Consider the following 21941-nt stretch of genomic DNA (forward strand, 5'->3'; position numbering starts at 1 on the left):
GGCAGAGCAGAGCGCAAGCAGGCACGGAAATGCCATGCGCGACCACCTACTACACTTTACGCATGTGCGCACGCACGCTGGTTAAAGGCACACTACTACTATTGCTGCTTTTACTCTGAATTATGATCCTCAGCATAACAGAGTGGAGATGAAACAACAAATAGATTAAATTGAATTTAAAGGGATACTCCAGTAAACACACACACACACAATGTTTTTCTTTTCATTATTTATTTATAATAGTCTATAACTTCTGATAAAATACACTTTGCTTACAAGTGCTGATTACTATATTACATTCACCCGGAGTTTAAATGGAGACAAAATGACACAGACATATTAAAACAAATTCACCTAGTGATAAAACGTGACATTTCAAAATGGTGGTGATGGCCCATTCTATATATATATATATATATATATATATATATATATATATATATATATATATATATATGTGCTCCTCTGAAAACACACACGACAGGTAACTTCAGTGACAGCGGGGACTACTGCCTGACTCACGTTTCAGTCCTTAACAAAGATTCCAGCTGCCTTTTTGGGGTGATTGATTGTTTTTGTTAATTGTTTTTGCAGTGCAATCCAGTCCCCAACTCTACATGAGTAAATACAACATCCTAACATCACATTCAACCAAATAAGACCTAAATATTCATCGGGGATAAATCAAATTTGTGTTAACAGAATAAAATACTGGTACACCAGTTTTGGTGAAATGCTAAATATGTGGAAACATCTCCTGATTCTAACCCTAACCATTTTCCACATAACATACCCCCTCAATTTAATAACAAATGCATTTAAAAATGGACTTTGATTAATCCACTGACCTAAACATGGTGCTTTTAAAAACATATCTTTTTGTTTCCATAAGGTAATGACACAAAGGTAGACAGCTAACAGGGTACACATGTAAGACAACATTTCTATGGAAAAATAGAGACCAACGGATCCTTTGAATAAAAAGCTGGTCCATACAGAATATTCATACCTGGGCAATTTGAATTATAAAAGTCAAGTTATTCTCTGTATGGTGGTCTGTCCAATCTAAGCAAAATGATAAGAAAAACGGATATTATTATTATTATTATTATAGTAAATACCCTGTTGATTTTCAAAAACAATTAGATTTTAATATTAAAATATATTAATTAAAATATATTACTTTGTGATTACTATATTACTTTCTTTAAAAGGTGACTTTGGCATATTACCTTGGAAATAATTGCTATAAAACAGGCCTACTTTGCACCTCCAGGACATTTCTAAATAAAGTTGATGCGTCTTAATTTGCATTCAGCATGAACAGCTCAAAGAACCTGCTGAGGTAACGCTTTCCACTGGTTAATATGTGGTAAAATAAACACATGTACTGCGTTAACATCCTCCTAATGCAGATACAAGGTTGCAACAACACAGTGTTCCTCCTTGTACATCACACACGTACATTATATATATATCACGATCCAATATTATGTTGTGCTTACAATACTTGGTACAACATTAAAATGGAAGGTAACTCTCAGTTCTCATTTTAAAGTGTTACGTCCAGCTGTTAATCGGCGTCCAAATCTTTTGTAGCGTGCTTCGCTGAATCATTCGATGATAAAGCATTTAGCGTTTTAGCATAACGTACTGTTCTTCTCCATTTTCTTTCCACAATAAAAATCATTTTGTAATTAACAGGATATATTCAAGCAATGTGTGCTGCACGGATAAAATATGTTCTATATCTAGGCATATACCGTAAATGAGCAAATATTTACAGTGGAAAAACAAAATCATCTTCATTTTCTCCCCTTGCCTTGAGTGTTTGCTTTTGTTTTTTTTTACTGTTTGCCACTCTTGATCTATGTATATAGACATAAAGTACAAGCGTTAGAAACCCCACTTTACAGGAGACAATATCTACAAACTGGCTTTTTTTGGGGGGAGAATATGAAGGTTCACACAGTAGGAAGTGACTCTAGACCTTAACTTGGAATGGAAAAGATCTCAGTTTGCCAAAATGAACATATATGCATTTTATATATATATATATATATATAAAAATGATTCTTCTTTTCCCCCTATGTTTGAATATAAGTGCTGTACACAGTTACTACTATATATCCAGGTCATTTTCAAGTGCTTTGCCTTGTAACCGTTAGTCAAAAAACTATGTGATGTGCAATCCTAACGAGTTGATTTTATAGCATCATTCGAAATTCCATTTATATTCTTTCTCTAAAACAATACACGTTCTTTCTAGTTCTTAAAATCTGAGTGTGTTCAGCAATAAATGTACAGTTCTCATATAAAATAGTTACTGTGAGTTGCACTTCCCTGCCATGCGTGCATAAATGCCAGGAGGTACTCTACAACCAATGATTATCATTAGCACCCTTTTTTTGCCTTTAAATCATAACTGATTAGGCCCAATAATAAAAAGTGTCAGTATTAAACACAACAGTCATTATGTTCTACAAAAATAGCAACATTCATTTTCCCTCCTTTTTAAAAAAACTACACAAACACACATTTATATTAATATATATATTAATAAATATATATATAATTATATATAAATATATATATAATTATATTTAGAAATATATATATAAATATATAATTATATATAAATATATAATTATATATATAATTATATTTAGAAATATATATATAATATATAATTATATATATATATATATATAATATATAATTATATATAATTATATATATATTATAAATATAATTATATATATATATATATAGTTATAGTTATATGTATAAATATATCACACTAATCCTAGCCAAGTGCAAACAATGCCAGCTTTTATATTTGTCACACATCTAACAGACTGATTTGATTGACATTTCTACCAAAAAAACTGCACGACACAACTGTTCATTGATGTTGGTGAAACAAAAGAACATCCAGTGTAAATCCTTTCCTTTCCAACAGCGACCACATGCTGGTTGTTGCTAACGTGCTTCATCCCAGCAGCAGCGATGTCATATTGATTCTGAAGGACCTGCTTCTGCTTTGTGTCTTCGATACAAATCAAACCACGATATCTTCAAATCATTAGTAATTTCATATCATCGTACAACTAAACATGACACACACAGTTTCGAGGGGCCGATGCAGTCATCATGGCAAAAGGCTCCGCATCCTTTGCACATGATCATCGCCTTCAGTCTGCAGTAGCATTTAGACTGCACGTCCTCCATGTTGGAGCCCTCGATGAACGACTGCTCGGGTGAGGGCTCGCCCTGGTTGCCGTGGTCTAACGAGTGACCGGCAGGTATGGTGGTGACGGTCACTGAGAAAGACATGACGCTCCCGTGGACGCCGCCGCCCTCAGCCTCTGATGCGGCTGTGGAAGAGCCAATGCCTGCAGTGCTGTGGTTCAAAGTGTGAGGTACAGACATACTGATAGTGCCACCGTAGCACGATGCTGCCACGACTTCCTGATTATCAAGCGTTCTCTGGGTCTGAAAGGCAGACTGCCGCTGGTGACTGGGGTCCACTTGGGTAAGATATGGCTCGAAGTTTCCCTGGTTACTATTGCGGAGTTCGAGGTGCCTTCGGTGTGATTGAGAAAAGGGGCTGGTGTCTTTGGCTGTCCCACTGGTGCTGTTTTTATCGGCACCGGCTGCACTATGCTCTGATCCAGGCTCAGTCTTTACACTGGAGCAATGCTGAAGGATCGCTGCTTCATCAGACTTGGTTATCGAGTATCCATGCTGCTCTGTTTTAACTCCAGAAGCAGGAAAGAAACATTTCCTGGCTGGTTCTTCTTCCTTAACCGCCTCCTCTCCTTCTGTGCTTTCCCTTTTTAAACTGGACACAGACGTGTTTGGGATGACAGACTGCTGCAGTCTCTTGCCCTCTGGTCCTCGGCCGTATGTGGACACATTGAGCAGGTAATGTCCCGTCATGGCAGGCCTGGGCATCCTTCTACGACCCAGAAACCCTACGGAAATCCTTGATTGGTCCTGATGCTTTTCTGCATGCACCAGCTGATGGACTTTGTACTGATGATGCTGTAGCCCCATACCACCAAAAGGCTGGATCAGCTGGCCTTTCCTCTGCATCAGAGCCTGCAGGATCTGCTCCTGAGTCTCCTTATCAGGAAGTTCCCCGTGGTGTCTTGTGTATTCGGAGAAAACTCCTGCTCGTCCTGCTGTATTGAACTGCTGGGACATCTGCTTATCAGCCCTTTGCTCAGCGGAGTGTGGCGACTTCCCCTTACTACCAGAGGGTAAGTTTGGCATCTTCACTTCCACCTTGGAAAGCGATTTAGGGAGGATCTGCTCCAATGGAACTTCTTTGCCCTGCAGAAGCTGAGTGACCAGCGGGTTATCTGCAAGGATACAGGAGCTGAACTTGGCTGATGAACCAGCAGGTGACAGGGTTTCCTGTCCCTTCAGAGCATCCACAGATGACGTAGTGGGTTGAATCTGAATGCTATCGGGTGCCGCAGTGACAGAACCAGCAGAACGATCTTTGAGTTTTTCATCAGTTTTGCTTGAGGAGGGTGTTTGAGACCGGTTTGGGCTTAGTTGGCCAACAAAGTCCAGAGGGCGAGGAGGAGGTGTACTGGTGTGACTGGAGGCTGGTAATATGCTTGATGCCTGTGAGGACGTTGGGCTGGGGCTCGGCGATGGCTGCGTCTGCTCACCACTGCCTCCCCCTGGCCCCGGGCCTGGCACCGCTCCCTTCGATGCAGACGATACTGCGGCAGCCGCTGCTCTCTGCGCTCGAGCAAGCTTAGCTTTGGCTTTGATGTCAGCCAAAGTGCGAGCAGCCAGTATGGCCAGTGCTGCTGAGCGGGGCCGGGAGGGGAGTCCTGGGTGAGACCTGACTAGGTGACAAAGGAATGGGGAGAATTCGGGACACTGGGATCTGCAAAAGGAGTAGGAGAAAAGAAGAAATATTTTAAGATATACACCTTTAACATATTAAACCTTTTAATTGATTTGAATCCTGACTTCTTCTAACATACATACATCTGAAACATAGCTAAATAACATACTTCTGTGTCACATTAGCTACAAAACCCTGCTGAAAGTAGCTAAGTTAGAGATTTATAGTGGAAGCTAAGACTGTTTGGAGCATTAATATCAAAGGCAGAGAAATGCAGTTGGGTTTGAGAAATTTCTCTGGACATTTTGATCATTTTTAACACATTTAACACTCACTGATTATCTAACTGCTGGGAATCCAACTGACTACAGCTGTCGCTCTCTGCAAAGAAGAATCTACAAACTTGTCGGAGCCACCTTTCAAGCCTTTTTTTGTATACTCAAAAGATAGAGAGATCAGGGAGACTTCACAAACATTTTTACTACCTTGAGTGGTGGAACCCTCTGACTCGACGTCGGTGTAGCAGGGCTTGATATGGACGACGCTGAAGGAGACACAGAGGAGACTGAAGACACTGAGGAAACCGACGACATGCGGGGCCTTTTCTCTGGTGTCAATTCATCCCCAATCTCACTGAGAGATTTCCTTTTCAGCGGCTCTGAGGGGGCACTGGGCTCAGAGATGACCTGTTCGCTCTCCTCAGCAGGCTTAACCACAGACACCGGCTGATCCTCTTTTAACTCTGAACTTTTCGGTGGAGGGTTTTTCTTCACAGGCGACTGCGGGAGCTCAGTTTTAACCTCCTTCACTTCCTCTTTTTGCTCCTTTTCAGGCAGAGTAGCTACCGCAGCCCGTACAGTCGGCCTCTCAACCTCTGGTGTTTTCACTGCAGATGTCAGCCCAGACTGTGCTGCCGCTGCTGCGTTCAACTTTCGATCCTCGGCGTACTGCGAGCGCCGTGTCTTCATGGGCTCAGTGGTGGAGACTGGCTCTCTCTGAGCAGGCTGTGCCTTCAGAGGCTCCTTAGTTGGCTTCATGTCTTTCACAGCGGTAGCAGCAGCATCAGTCCGGCCGGTGTCCTTGGTGCCCTTGGGATTCTCTGCTGTCTGATGACGGGGGGACTGGGGCCTGGCAGACTCCTGATTCACATCAGCCTTTGTCAGCTCTTTGGATTCCTCAAAGCTGAGCCCAGAACTATTCAGAGAGAGAAGAGGGAGGTAGAAAGAAAGACAAAGAAATAAATCCATAAATCAAGTGTTTTCTTTCTAAAAAAACTGAGCGTTTAAAGCAGGGGTGTCAAACTCATTTTAGTTCAGGGGCCACATACAGCCGGACCAGTAACATCACAGCATAATAACCTGTAAATAACAACAACTCCAAATGTTTCCCTTCGTTTTAGTGCAAGAAAGTACATTCTGAAAATGTTCAAATGTAATGATCTATCTTTTTACAACCTGAAATTTCTTAAGAAGAAAAGTTGCAATTTCAACAATATTGTTCCTCAGTTCATCATTTACACATGTGCAGTTACAACTTACAGATCAGTGCGTCTACAAAGGCACAACAAATGTTGTCACAAGTATCTGGAACAGTATTTTACTTTATGATCAAAACAAATAGTTTTTACACTTTGCAAAGTCATCCCGCGGGCCGGATTGGACCCTCTGGCGGGCCGGTTGTGGCCCCCGGGCCGCATGTTTGACATCCCTGGTTTAAAGGAATTGTACACACAAAGTTTGGTGTTGAATGTGACTCAACATATTAAAAACAACAGTTGAGTTGCTAGTGTTGTTGTATAGATCACAGAAGAAGAACATTCTTGAGTTGATCTAGATTTACAGAGTTGTGTGTATACTTAGTGTGAAGTATGAAACTTAAACACTGGAAATGATCTGTTCAGTCTTTAGCAGTGAGAAGCTTCGAACTGTTCGATTCAATACAATGTGATGTCGTTATATGTTCCCTAGAAGAAATCTTACTCCTGTAATGCGAGAGGAAGAGGAGGGTGGGGTTAACGTCCTCTTTGGAATCTCATTCAGCTCTGAATGATCCTTTCAAACACGCCGCAGTTTAACAAGGCATGTATGAAAATGAGTCATGTTAATGACGTGAAGATAAGAAATGAGAAAAGTTCCATTCCACAGTTGTGAGGTCTTTTGGGGAGACTTCTTTCAAGCTGGATCGGATGAGTGAATTGATAAATAATATATCATAGAGGAGAACTTACTTTTCACCATAATAGTTTTCAAAGAAGGTTTCCTTCCAGAGCTCAACTCTCTTTTCCTTCTCAATTTCTTGGCGCATTCGTAGCTGCAACTCAGGAGTGAATTCCCCTATAAAGAAAACAGTTACATAAGAAACGTTATAGTATCTGTGTGGTGGCCCTGAACCTTGGTAATTATTCTCTGGAAATTAACTGAATGCAGTTATTATCAGTTGGACTGACCCTCGGCCAGCCTCTCCTTCCAAGACTGAGCTGCTGATGTGAAGAACTCATTGTTCAATGCAGAACTAGTGACCTTCAGTAGGCCGTCAATGCAAGCCTGGGGAGAGGAGGCACAACGTTAGGACAAACATCAACACAATCACCATCCCTGCATCGGTACTTCGACTTATGCTTCACATATGTGATACAGTTAAACATCTGTGAACATGAAGTAATGCGTTACAGAAGTTAGCTAATATATATCCACCTAAAAGAGTTTAAAGGTTCAATGTGTAAAATGGGAAGAGTGTTGACGTTGTGTCAAAGACGTCTCTGTGTTGTGCTGCAGATCGACTGACATTAGCATGCTAACAGCTAGCTGCGCTCCATCCAGTCTTGTAATACCACTTGTTCCTCTAGAGGTGATAGTGAGTCACTGCAGCTGCAGTCTGCCTTCAGTACAGAGGGAGAAGAAGTACCGTGTCTGTTTTATAGTTTGTTTATTAGATTACATTCAAAGTGGCAGAAACGATAAAACCCTCCGCACCACCTCGCTTCGTCCTCACAGCTGCCAGGAGGCTGTTTCTCTGAGTGTAAAGCTGTCGGGAGCTCGGGGGAAACGTCGTAGCTTCAGTTAGCAGTTAGCTCGAGTTCAGCCACAGCACCGGGGAACTGCAGACTCCCTGTTGCTGCCGTTACACAGGTCCAGCAGCTGTGACTGCAGGGCTTCTTCTGGCTGAGCTCAAGTCTCTTCGGACGATGACTGAGGCGACGGTTTAGTGCCTGTCGACCTCTCTCCTCCCCCGGCCGGCTGCTCTCCTGGCTGCACCGCCACCGGGAGCATGAGACGAATATGCGGGTCGTTCTGCCACTTTGTATTTTTTTAACATTACCCGGACTACAGCCCCGTTTAACATCAGTGCCCGGGAAACACAGATGGATCAGCCTCACGTGAAGATGACAGCAGATGTTAAATAAGCCAAACTACTACAGCGAACATATGAACATTAGAGATTATATGGGACCCAGTTCAAAAGGTGAAATTCGACACACCATTTCTTTGGAGCAGGTTACACATTGAACCTTTAACACATTATACGACGATTGACAGGAAAGATGGTAAATTACATTCAATAATATTACACTCAGTGTTAGATGATGCAACTAAAGCATAAGAAGTATGAATAATTTTAGACCTGCCGGTCAACTTCAGGCAGAAGTTTCAGTAGCCTCTGTTGGCGGTCTGCAGGAAGGACAGAGAAGGTGTGCTTGTTGATGATCGCACGCAAGTTGGTGTTAACCAAAATGGAGTCTGGTGTTTCCACATCTATTTTACACTTGGTACGTTTCAGCTGCCCTGCAATGCAAAACAGGAAACAGATGTAAGTCAAGACAGATCCTGCAATGCAGAAACGTGCCGATCTTGCAACTGAGTAATATCACTCTCACATGCGGTCATGTTGTTTGTTTGACTTACCGGCACTAAGGCGGCCGGACCTCTGAGAAACCTTCCTGGGGACGACGGGGTGGCAGTCTGGTATGACAGAAGGAAAGGAAAATTGCAAGCTAAAGACCAAACTGTTTCCACACTGAAGATATACGAGTCACGTTGGGATTATAATACAATGTTTGTTGTCTGTAGTAACAGGACAAACCCTAAGAACTGCATCAATATCAGTAACTTATCGTCAAAACTTTGTGCAATGAAATACCCAAAGTGACTGCTACTAAGTATATTTTATATTGTGTAATATAATAGCTGCCACCTACCAGTCTTTGTAGTAATGTTGTCAGCCATATCTTTGATGGTTTTCAGAAGCAGTCTAGGACTGGAGGTGGTTGGCATTCCCACTTGTCTGCGCTGGTTTCTCTGTTGCTGCTGCTTCAAGGCCTGAAGACAAGCAAAAATAAGGAAAGCACAAATAGCCGGCAGTATGAGAGAAAGAGTGTGAATGTGATTAACCCTCCGCTTCCCTGCAACTACTCCCCTAGGGCCACTTGCCAGGTTAAATAACCACTAAATAACAGTGAAGCAATGAAATAGGTTGCATAACAGCAGAATAAATAAAGTCTGATCACCTCACAAACACAATGTGCACAGATTAAAGAAGCGATGTCAGACAGTCCACTGAGTGCCGGCTTCATTTTAGCTGATTGAAATAAAAAAAGGGAAATCACAGAATGAAAAATACACATTAAGTCTCTCCGGCACTCATATTTCAGCCAAATCTCCTTCTTCTAGTGTTCCACGCCTCATAAATGAACACAAATAGTTCTGACAGAGCTGAAAATTACACACCAGCACAGATGGAGTGAATTACAATCAAGTGAAATCTAATTAAATAGAAAAAAAAACTAAAAAGGCACAAAGCAGCCAATAGGAAGATGTTGAACAGGGCGAGCTATGAGGACATTAATACTGTAAAACCAGCTATAGGCTTTTATTTCCAGCAGCGTCATTGTTTTTAAATAATTAGCACAAGATGTTTTACAGGCAGGGGATGGAAAGATAATTGCCGCCTGCTGACAACACGGGTTATGTACATGTTTACTGAAAACGTGTCAGTGAAGAATATAAAAGTATGAGTAAGTATTGTGACGTGGATTAGAGGTGTGAGTTTCAGATCCTTTAAAAACTCTACACTTGGTATATAAATGAAAGACATGAAATGTTCTGACGCTAAACAAGAATGTGTGTGTGTGTGTGTGTGTGTGTGTGTGTGTGTGTGTGTGTGTTGTAGAGCGGGGTTGCAGGGATTTATATGGTTGTATGTGAGCAAGAGGGTGTGGCAGGAACTTGTTCAGGAACTGAATATAGTATTTACTCCACTAAGTAGCTGTTATTAACACATAAAAAAATTAAAACTAGCCAGTACCTGTTTCAAAGCTTTCTTGCTGTGTTTCTGAGAGGGAGAGATGAGTTTACTGCTGGGGACAGAAGGCGACGAGCATCGAGGCTGCGGAGAGGACGGCTGTGACTGCAGCTTGGAGGGAACTACGAAATGCACGAAAAAGCAGAAAAACAGATGTTACAAAATGCACTTCCTGAGGGGGCGGGGGGGTACAGACTATCATGCTTTTGTTTTGATGAAACTGAAACCAATGCAGTGCACAAAGAAGCAGATTGCTAAAATATCGTATTACAAAAGAAAATGGGCTGAACACTTCAATGGGAAGATTGTTTCCAACGTCTGTGTTCTATGTTTCCAACAAAACACCTTTACATCTACATAATGTCGCAGTTCCACTTTCGATGCCACTTAAATTTGTATTTGACTTTGTGATTTGTTGCTTTAATTAGTAAAAAAAAAAACACTATCTGAGTCCTCACATATAAACCGAGGTTATTTGCTTGGCAGTTTTTAAACTTGTGCACACTGAGGAAGTGGTCACGGGTCATAGTGAGAAAATACAGTTTCCTGCTTTAACAGTCACTTAAAATATCAAGTGGCAGAGAGAAATAATGAAAGTCAGTGAGAGCCTGAGGAACACAAGAATTATTGCTACTTGAAGAAAAAGCTCGTTCTGCGGAGTCGCTCTGCAATCAGGGGGTGCAATTTACAAGACAGCCAGGATGACCCCTCAGAGACACAAGAAGAGCGGGAAACTGCGACGGAGAGACGGTCGTGTGCACAGCACGCAGCTTCATCGCCGACAAATAACGGAAGACATTATTGACACAGCGTGAGTGTTTACAAGATAAAACCCACCTCTCGCTATCATTATGTCTGCTGCTCGGTGTATTCCAGGAGGTATTTTTGAGGCGACGGTGTCATTTGCGTTCGTCTCTTCTGCTGCTGCTTCAGCTGGTTTCCTGTGTTTCCGCAATGACTTTTAACCACGGCTGGAGGGGGGCGTTAACTCTCATAGTCATAACTAAGTAACCAACCAGCGTAAATCAGCTAATGAGCAGCGCTACAGTCCTCACTTAGTGCATTGTTTTCTATTGAGGCTGCCTCCAATCACATAATGTACTACACTTTCTGTTCACATCTGCATTAAATATTAAAGTTAATATGAATGTTGGATCAGTCATTTGGAGATGACTCTACTTAAAGAAGTGACTTAAGGGCGGTTAGTAATGATTGTACCTCTCCGCATCCACCGTCCTCTCCGGCCCTCTCCTGCGATGGCACTGCTGTTGTTTTCTGTGCTTTGGGAGTCCGAAAGATTGTCACTGCTGTCCTCAGAGCCCTCGTCAGACAGCTCCTTCGCCACATCTGAGACGTCCTTCTACATAAAAAAAAGTTATAGTACAAAGAGTATGTTACCTTTATGTTATGGGTTCAGACAAACAAGAGCCAAGCTGAAATACAAAAACATCTTGTGCACACGGGCGCGTCATACTCAGAGCTCACCCGAAGAACTCATCATTTAAGTAGAAGACAGTATGAACATATTTGTCATGATGCTGACCAAGATTGATGTTTTCCTGTCCCTAAGTTAGACTTTGTAGCCCATTCATGATTCTTTCGGCCTCACAGTAGTGAAAGCTGCTTTGTGTCGAACTAACCTTTAATGTGTAGACGCCCATTCTGCCTGGAACTTTGTAGAAGATCCCCTCATCCCCACGGGAGTTTGTGTGCAGCATTGCGTTCAGACATGCCAGCGGCGAGGTTCCACTGTATCACGAGAGAAAAATGCAAATTACACATCTATTCCCAGATAAATCCGACAGCTGGGAGAAAGATGTGAGAAGGGCAACAGCTGGTCTGATATCTGGTGTCAAGAGTTCAGCTCAGATTCACATCGGTGTACTTGTGGGCAATTTTTTTTACAGAATCAGTTTCATAAAACTGGTTCAAGACTTATCTAATCATTGTAATGAGCTGTGTGACATTCTCGGATTAAACTGCTCTGGCATAATTATTTCTGTTGCATAAAATCTGCTCTAGTTAAGTCAAACATTTTACAAGCTAAGTTAATAAAGAGTGCACAATAATGCCTCAGAAGTCATGCGAGAGATGTATCCAGAGGTACATAGTGAAGCAACGTATTCTACACGGTGTTACATACAGAATAGTACTTGAAGTACATTAAGCAAAATGTAAGGTAATAAAAAAACGCATTGATTAATTTAGAAACTAGGTTTAGAAGTACGGCCACATACATCATTACCTCATTAAATGTACACCCCCACTAAAGTCTTTGTGTAAAGTCATTTACCATACTGACAATTAGAATCATGTGTTTATAGCAACAGATGGCTAAAGATGGCTATTATACTCTTGGTTTAATACAAGGGGGGGAGTCTAACATTGTCTTTAGGCAACTGAACCTAGGACATGTTATTGTTAATAACATGCAAAAGGTAAAAACCAAACAAAGTGGCATTGCAGTGAGTTTGTTAAGATAAGGGCTGGGGGCTAGCTTTCTCTTACCTTCTGGATGAGAACAGTGACAATGAAACAAAAAGAAACGAAACAATTATTAATTGAAGTAAATAATCGCTACTATGTGAACAAGAAAAAGGGAAGTACATGATATGAGCAATCGATTACAGAGAGAGTCATGAAACGGTCTCCTCTCTGAAGGGCATCTGCTGTAGTTAAGCTACGACGGCAGGAAAATGTTTACCTTATTTCCTTAAGCCTTTCTCTTTGGATCACCTGCAGGATCTCTTTATGGCTCATGGGCGTATTAGGGTATTTCTCCAAAACCTACAATAACAAATATCATTGTTAAAATACTTACTTCAAGTTCACATAACAGGTTACCACAAAGCATCGGTTTAATGCTCAGAATAATTAAGAACAAAAACATTGAGGCTATTTGCCTTTAAGATCTCCTGCTATGATGTTGCTCCTCTCTCTGGACCACATGTTTAGTTAACTTCTAAAGTTATCATTTCCATATATGGCTGTCATCCTAGAAAACACTGTAATATGTTATAACATGAACAGGGAATGCAGCAAGATCACTTTAATAAAACGCTAACAGCGAAACATGTCAACGAGAACATCTCACAGCACATAAACTTCTCCATGAGAAAACCCACATCTGGTGTTGAGCAAACAATGTTTCTTTCATTTTGCGCCCACCTTGTACATTCTTGTAACGACTGTTCGTGTGTGTCCGCATTGAGCGCGTTTAGAAACACACGTTATTGCTCTTATGTTATTATGTATAGAGTTATAGCTACGTTATGTGTTCAAACTAGTTACTGTTAATACTTGTTACGCTTTAATTATGACATAGTTGTTGACAATGGGGGAATTTCCTAAGTACATTAAGTAACGTTACTGTACTTAAGTAAAATGTTGACATACTTGTACTTTTACTTCATTATTATATCCATTATTGTACTTTTTACTCCACTACATTTAGCAGACAGTTACTTTTCTAATAATAAAAACATGATATGCTTGTATGATATGATGTAGTACTAATCAAGCCAGTGGTATATAAAGCATGATATAAAATTGGCTCTACATTAATGAGCTACAACAATATTTTTACATGTATTTGTTAGTGAACACAGAATAATATAATATTGTTTAGTGATGCAACACTTGGAAAAGAAGTGCCATTCTGCATACTGAGTACTTTACTTGAAGTACATTTAGCCGATAATACTTCTGTACTTTTACTTATGTAACATTGTGAATTCAGGACACTTGTTATGTACTGTTTTGTCTGGTATTTCTACTTTTACTCAAGCCTTGAGTACTTCTTCAAGCACTGGTTTTGATATGTTGTAGTAGCATGTTAAGCTAGACAGCTAGCTACAATGCTAGCAACATTAACTACTGTATTGTGACATATCGCCAAACGTTGGCATGCAATATGTTAACTTGGTGATCTATTGTGGGATTAATGTAACATAAGGGGAGTCAGTTTAGTACAGACACTGCACATTACACGGGGTTTTATTTGCAGCTGATATCGAAACAAACTTGTTGACGTAGTCTACGTTAGCAGGAGCTAGCATGCTAACCCGGCTAGTGCGCAACACTGACGTGATGACTTAACGGTTACTTTATTCGACTTTTTAAAGTCCTGACAAACATGTCACCCGTACTGTGTGAACACAACACACAGCAGGGTTTCGGGGAAGAGCATTGAGTACACACAGCTGACAGTCACCTCGCTGCATTTGTGCTCACTTGACAGCCAACTTGAAAGCTAAAGTGACAGCGCTCCTACCAAATGTCTAACCGTCAACACTGGGCCTCGCGCGGTGTACGCAACATCTCGTCTCCACTAGCAGGTCATGAACTCATAAACACAGTTGCACAAGTGGGAGCGTTCAAGGGAAACAACCACAACAAACGGCAGAAACAAACACCTAGAATACCGTTTTAGCGGCTTCCGCCCACGTCCTCCCTTTCTTTTTCTTCTGTCTCTCCCTCATTGTTGATGTCCTGTTGCAGCAGGGTAGTGTTGAATGTGTCTGTTCCAGTTGAAATGTTGCTTTAGTTACCGCGTAAGACCCACTCCGTCTGCCATGTTGGACTTACTGTAAAAAGAGTCATGTGACTCCGAAGGAAACGTCATCTTACTGTATAAAGCTGTCATTGCAAAGTCTTCTAGATTCCCCCACATATGTTTATAATAAAGCCATTATGGAAAGCATCACAGCAACATAACCGCAGCTCTTTGGGAATAAAAAATAAAAAATACAGGAGGCAGTTCAAGATCATGTCAGTGTTTATTTCCATGTGTAAGCAAATGGACTTTGCACGAAAAAATAAGGCAGCTAATCAAGAGAGCATTGCAGGCTTTCTTCACATTTTTTGCTCACAATTACATCAGCTAGAAATTGAAGCCACAGTTAATCAAGCATACAGGCTAAACCAGGGAGCCCCTCCCCTCAGTTCCCCCCCCCATCACCATCTAGTGTTTTGGCAAAGAACAGATACATTCTCAAAAAAAATGTAATCAAATTAAAAAATAAGAACTGTAAAGATCCTCCAAACAATTTAAAGTAGTCTTCTGGTTTCAGAAGATTACTTTTTTGGCTGTGCTATTCGTTAAGACTGGAGTAAGTCAAGAAGAACTACATGTGTTTTAGGCAACTGTAGGCAAAAATTATGTTTGTCTTCCCGGGTAAAGGGATGGTTCAGATTTCTTGAAGTGGGGTTATATAAGGTACTTATTCTTAGTCAGTGTATTACCTACTAGGTTAGTTCAGATCGCCTAAGTCTCACAATAACACAAACTAAACGATCGAGGCAGCGATAAACCAGAAACTCCTGCGTTCTGCAAGGTAAAATTACTGCTTTTGTCAATGGAGTCTGGTGGCTTTGAAGAGAGCATAGACAACAGCCTGAAGGAAAGGTAAAGTGGGGAAAATATTCTAAATATAGAGAACACTTAAACTGATATAGATTTTTTTTAGGTGTCTGAAATGTGCCCGTCCACAGCAGCACATTGCTTCTCTGTCGGTTTCTCCATACTGTAGTTAATACACTGACTATTAATAAGTACTCGTACAACCCCACTTAAAAACAAATCCGATAGATCCTTTTAGGTTGAATGCATGCTTACTAAAGTGATTCTTTCTCAAAACAAAGTGTGAAATCTATTTAAAATCAAGGCATAATATTTCCCCCCCATGTCTGGAGTCCTTTATGCCACTTTGAACTAAGGCCAGCCCTGTGTACAATTGTGCTGACACATATCAGGGGCTTTTCTGAATCGGACCTCCCAGTGGAAGATAGGCAGCGGAGGATGGTCTTCGTTGTCTCTGAGATCCTGATGACAGACTGGTGGATGATGAGGATGATGGGATGTGTGCTGCTTGTGGGGCCTGATACCTGTAGCGCATTAAAACAATACAAATAGATTGACTTATTATTTAAGATGCAATATGTTACACAAAATAACCAAATGTACTTTCAGGTATTTTTGAAACATGACACCACATAACTGTATTTCAGACACTGGGATTGACCCAACAGACATGTCTTCCTTCTCTCACCATGATTGTGATTTCCTGACCCGTGACGACGCAGTGCTCCTCTCTCTCATGGGAGCAGTAACCAGAAGATCCCGCATCAGCCTGGGAGAGAAGGCTCTCTCCAGGTGAGCGCCATTAAGGTTCAAGGTGAACATGGTCGGTGGAGACATGTCTAACTCCAACAGCATTATGTTCTCAGCCTGTAAGGACAGATACAAGAAAAGTATATATTATAATTATATATGCAAAATGTAGTAAGACGCCTCCCTCAGAGCAACAGTGTGTGGACTTTCCTTTTGGAAATAATGTTAAGATAATCATTATAGAGCGCTGCAGGAATGAGTCCTAAAACCCGTAAATTAGTTCTTTCGTTTCGCTCGTCTTGAAGTCAATGTTTTTTTTAATGGGTTTTTGGAAAGATGCCTGAAATGAGTTCTGTTGTTAACACAAGCTTAAGAGATTTGAACGTTTTGTTTTACAACATAAACCACGACAGTAAATACCCCACTTGTGAATATTGAAGCTTTTACGTGTTGTTTAAAAGAGAAATGAGACTATAGAGCAGGGGTGTCAAACTCATTTTAGTTCAGGGGCCACATACAGCCGGACCAGTAACATCAGAGCATAATAACCTGTAAATAACAACAACTCCAAATGTTTCCCTTCGTTTTAGTGCAACAAAGTACATTCTGAAAATGTTCAAATGTAATTAACTATCTTTTTACTAAACATTATGAACAACCTGACATTTCTTAAGAGAATAAGGTGCAATTTCAACAATATTATCAGTTTATCATTTACACATGTGCGTTACAACGTACAAGTGTGTCAACTAAAGGCACAACACATTTCATCACAGGTATCTGGAACAGTATTTTACTTTATGATCAAAACAACTAATTTTTACACTTTGCAAAGTCATCCAAAACCGGCCCACCAGAGGGTCCAATCCGGCCCGCGGGCCGCATGTTTGACACCCCTGCTATAGAGGCTTTCAGGGACATTAAACGCCTCCTTTAACTCAGTGCTGGTGACATTGAAGTCGTGGTGTAGTTAATGTATAGCCTCACTTTACCTTCTTACGCTTCACAAATCATTAAAGTGGTGTTAATTTGTGAAGATTATTTTACTGAACAGAACGTGTGAGTATCATAAAGTTCTTTTTCTGAAATAATCCCAAATTGAATGTAATAATCCCATTGGCTCTTTGTCGAGGGAACCAGTGCGATGCTACAAAAACACGTCATCAGCTCTATCACTGTATGTGGACTTGTACAGTACAAGTATTGTTTCCCTTTGTGGTATTACACTGATGATTCACTATCATAAGATGCAACCGTTAACGCTGTGACTGGTTTCCATAGCTACTACAACCATCTTCCAGCTCCAAGAAGGAGACCGTGAACGCGGAGGCAGCGTGCGTAAGATTAGATCATGATTTCACATCTCTGCTGTGCTTTTTGCCGACTGTCCGAGCACTGACCTGGTATCTAGACGGGGCCCCAGTTGCCGTGGAAACAGCCATCTGTGCGTATTGGCTGATTGGCCTCTTGTAACCCACCGCTGAGAGAGGCCTCCTCTTGACCTGAGTGGGAGCACTGGGGTAAAAACGTGGGAAAAGAAGGATTTAGATTGAGTTTAATTCACATAGCGGTTTAAGACGTAAGCGTCTGGAAACCCCACGTGCTCCATATATGGTCATCTGATCAGATCCCACCAGAAATATCCCCCGTTATCTCCCCTGTGTTGTCTTCCATTCAGCTTTCCAACTGTCTCAGTCGGACGCAGTAAAGAAAAATACCAAGGGCGTCTGGTTTCCCTTATACAAAGATATGTGTTTCTTTGAGAGGCAGAACACAAACTTTATCTGCAGCATGTGAGGTCATGGTTCCTTCTGTGTACGTTTTTAAAAACGCTGACTTTGGCGACTCCTGGTGGTTGCATCAAAAGACACTGAGGCTGACGGGGACGCAAACAAATTCAGGCCATTAGAATAATTTGAAAGACACGGAAGTGTATTGGATTAATGAGACACTTTAAAATCCAAGGAGAAGCTTTCATTTACTTGAGAGCTCGATTTGATGGAAGAAAACATTTATACATAGAATATACATACATATATATATATATATATATATATATATATATATATATATATATATGTATATTCAGGTCAGTTTAAAGCCCTGTGTGACTCACTTATAATGAGTTTCTCCTTCTTTACTGTCCCACTTCAATCACTGACCTCTCTGATGGAACAGCGGACTGGAGTCTCCACTGATCCTCCTCACTGTCAAAGTGCAGCCTGTTCATGATCTTGTTCTTTTCCTCTGGAGGGATAAAGTTCTCAATCAAGAGATATCTGCAATGTGAAATACAAGTGTGTGTCAGCTGAGGTCACAGGAAGCGTCCCATCGAAACAACAACAAAAGGAAATCAACAGAACAATACTAGAATAAATGTCATAAAGAAACATTTACATATATTTATATAAAAAAAACTTTTCCGCTTGGAAAATGTAAAAAATAAATGCAATAATACACAACCAGCTCCGATGTTTTGACAATGTCATCCCTCTGCCTACGAAACAAACTGCTTACCAAGCAGCAAACAGCATTTTACTCCGTGCCTAGTTACAGCTTTAATCCCTCCCTCATATCCTGATTCAGCAGGAAAGAAATCTAATTAAGAACAAAATGCTCTGAAACAATATTTAAACATACAGTAGGTAGTCTGAGGCACGTGAACTGTGCTGTTAGCTCCTTATTAATCAACTATTGAAATAAAGTAGCATCATTAAAACTGTAACCTTGAAGTTTTACAATTTGATTGTTGTTTTTCACTGTCATTCAAATCTCCAATGTCTTATTATTATGTATTATAAACCACATTTCTGCAAACACAGTTTTAGATTTAATTTAGTATTTTCTAGATGGATAGTTTGGTCTATATTGTTGATCTCATGCTTTCAAAATATGGCTCTGATAGTTAATGATGTTATTTTATACAATCTTTAAGGCTGCTACTCTATGCCACTTTAAACTCACTTAAATGCCTTTATTTTGTAATGTTTAAAACTATTTTAATTCTGAAAACAACGTTTTTTCTGCCATTTTTGCATGAAAAACGACTTTATCATATAATCCATGATGGAAATAGTTTTGTGAGAAAGAAATGACATGGTGTTACTCACTTGTACTTGAGTTCTCTGGTGAGTTCGGTCTGCGTCTGCTCGAGCTCCTGCCTGATTATTACGTGTTCATCGATGACGTCTCTCGTTTCTGCCTTCACCAGCTGTAGTTTGGCGTACAACTGTACAGACGAGGAACAAAGAAATAACTATATTATTACTGCTGTCACTGAAGCTGCACTATGTATACTGTATATATAAAACACACTAAGGGACTAAATCCTGTGTTCCCATCTTTCTCAAATGCAAATGAAATGATTATTTATTGCTTTTGTGGTAACAGCATTAGGACGCGTCAGCGGGTGAGTCATCTTACCCTCTTCAGCTTTTTTGTCTTGTGTTCCACCTCCTGCTGCAGCGAGGAGAAGGTTTCTCTCATTTCTGAAGTCTCCTCGTCCTGCATCATCATCTGCTGCTGGATCTCTCTCTCTCGTCTTATCTGCAAATCACACAGAACAGCTCCGGTAAAGATGAGCACAGACAGTACGCCCTTTTAAGATTACGCTCATTTTAAAAGCATCTTCCCGTGTAAGTTCAGACAGCCTCGTAATTATACTTCTATTACCATGAACTGTGACATAAAAGTATGTTTTACAAGGAGAGAAACACTATATATTATTGTTTTTTACATACCTGTTCTGCAATTTCCTGCCTCTTCAGCTCCAGCATTTTTTGCTGTTCATTCGTGTGATCAGTTATAGTCTTTCCCCCAATTAACAGTTTGCTCTCCATAGCCTGTGAACAAAGACATACAATGAATTATTTATGTACATTTCTTTTGTTCCACAAGAGTCTCATTTGTCACACGCTGAACTGTATCTTCACAAGTACCTTATATTTCTCGATGATCTTCTCCAAAGCGTCTTGATCCCACTGCATGTCCACTAAACTTTTTCTGTTGTCCTTCAGGTGCTTTAACTTCTCCCCGCTCCCCTGGCAGAGCAGAGCCATGGGGATGTCACCTCCGTCTTTCATACGATGTCTCACCTCTGGTTCCTCCTCAAAAGCCTTCCACACATCCGCATCCCTCTCTCTGAACATGTCCTCTTCCATACCAGTTTTACTCAGTCTTTTGCTATCCCTTCTCCTCCTCCTCTCCTTTGCCAGTATCCCTCGCTCATCCAGCTGGGCTTTCAGGCGTGCAATCTCCGCCTGAAACTCCCTCAGCAGGGCATCTTTGGGATCCTCGTTAATCCGAGGTTTGTTCTTTATGTTCTTGGCCCGGCTGGCGTACCTCAGCGTGGCCAGGGATTCATCAAAGTGCTTGTGCGATGGCCCCACTGTGGCTATCATGACTGTCTTTGCATTGCCACCCAGTGAGTCCTGGAGCAGGCGGGTCAGTTTGGAGTCTCTGTAAGGGACGTGGGTGCTCTTCCCGTTCACCAGGGCTGAAATGACATTCCCCAGTGCCGAGAGGGACAGGTTGATTTTGGCTGCTTCCTTTAGTCGCATCCCTTTCGCACCTGTCTTGCTCTGGCGCTCGCTGCCAGCCAGGTCAACCATGTTCAGCTTCCCAACACGGATGTGATCCTCGCCATCTGGCCCGACCTCACTGCACTCGACTGTGATGACAAAAATGGCATGAGAGCGAGAGCTGCGTTCATTCATGTTAGTGAAGCCCACAGACCTGGACTGGTTGCCTATGTTCATCACATGTTCAATCTCAGTGGCGTTCTTAGTCACCACTGAAGAGAGATCCCTCACATAAACACCAGAGTCAGGGTTTTCTTTAAGCTCCAGTTTCTTGTTGTTGTCTTTGCACAGCAGATCTCGGATTTCCTCCTGGTAGATCTCCAGGTACGATGACCTCACCAGGTATTTCTGATTCTGAGTTCTGGATATTTGTGTAAAAATGTGCTGAAATGAATTTGGTATAATCCCTCTCAACTCCGGGTCGTTTGAAACCCCTTGCATGGTGTGTGTTTTACCTGTCCCGGTTTGACCATACGCAAACGTAGTCCCGTTGAAGCCTTGGAGCACGGACTCCACCAGAGGTCTCACGGCATCATCATAGATGTCCCTTTGATTTGAATCCCAGCCGTACACAGAATCAAACGTGAATACTTTCATTGGCTCATCAGGTGGTGCCTTCGGGTTCCTGAGAGTGATCTGCCCCAGTCTGTCATCAATCTGCATAATGTTTTCCCAGTCCACAGTCTGCTCTGTCCTGCTGAAGGGCCGGCAGCGGACCACCACCCTGATCGCCTCGCAATGTTTGCTTTTAGACATTTTGGTCAGAAATGTAAAAAGTATCCTCACCACGTTTAAAAAGCCATTTTTTTTCTCGGGCGGGGTCCTCTCACAATGTTTCTTCTCTGTGCAGGTGCAAGCAGCTTCAATTGCCTTTCAGACACACCTCACGTGAGCCCCTTTCAGCATCGCGAGCGTCTCCTCCGCCCTGAGCATCTTTCCGAAAAAGAGGCGATGACACGAGATACTAAAAAGGATGCTGCTGCTGAGGAAAAACACCCAGCCGCCCCGGCCCATCCCACACAGCCTCCCCGTGGTACACACCCTGCTCTGCGGACAATGGAAATAAGACATGTGACCTGCG

General features: G+C 41.5%; 2 protein-coding genes across 2 annotated transcripts; both read right to left on the reverse strand.

Annotated features, from left to right (window-relative positions):
- Positions 1-2799: 2799 nt before the first annotated feature.
- Positions 2800-14750, reverse strand: asxl2 (ASXL transcriptional regulator 2). Its single transcript, XM_029461252.1, is given in 14 exon segments — positions 2800-4809; positions 4811-4909; positions 5356-6064; positions 7098-7203; positions 7317-7413; positions 8492-8652; positions 8773-8829; positions 9066-9186; positions 10172-10290; positions 11387-11528; positions 11809-11917; positions 12677-12679; positions 12873-12955; positions 14593-14750. Coding segments are annotated over 14 exon segments (3573 nt in total). The 5' UTR covers positions 14650-14750; the 3' UTR covers positions 2800-3099.
- A 177-nt stretch (positions 14751-14927) lies between these two features.
- On the reverse strand, positions 14928-21731 carry LOC115027324 (kinesin-like protein KIF3B). The gene is made up of 8 exons (XM_029460582.1): positions 20219-21731; positions 20021-20122; positions 19704-19826; positions 19391-19509; positions 18443-18559; positions 17681-17795; positions 16219-16397; positions 14928-16054 (listed from the first exon to the last, which is right to left on the reverse strand). Exons 1-8 carry the CDS (start codon positions 21614-21616, stop codon positions 15919-15921), a joined length of 2289 nt encoding a protein of 762 aa, XP_029316442.1. The 5' UTR covers positions 21617-21731; the 3' UTR covers positions 14928-15918.
- Positions 21732-21941: the final 210 nt, after the last annotated feature.

Source organism: Cottoperca gobio, chromosome 22 (genome assembly GCF_900634415.1).
Source record: "Cottoperca gobio chromosome 22, fCotGob3.1, whole genome shotgun sequence".
NCBI lineage: Eukaryota > Metazoa > Chordata > Actinopteri > Perciformes > Bovichtidae > Cottoperca > Cottoperca gobio.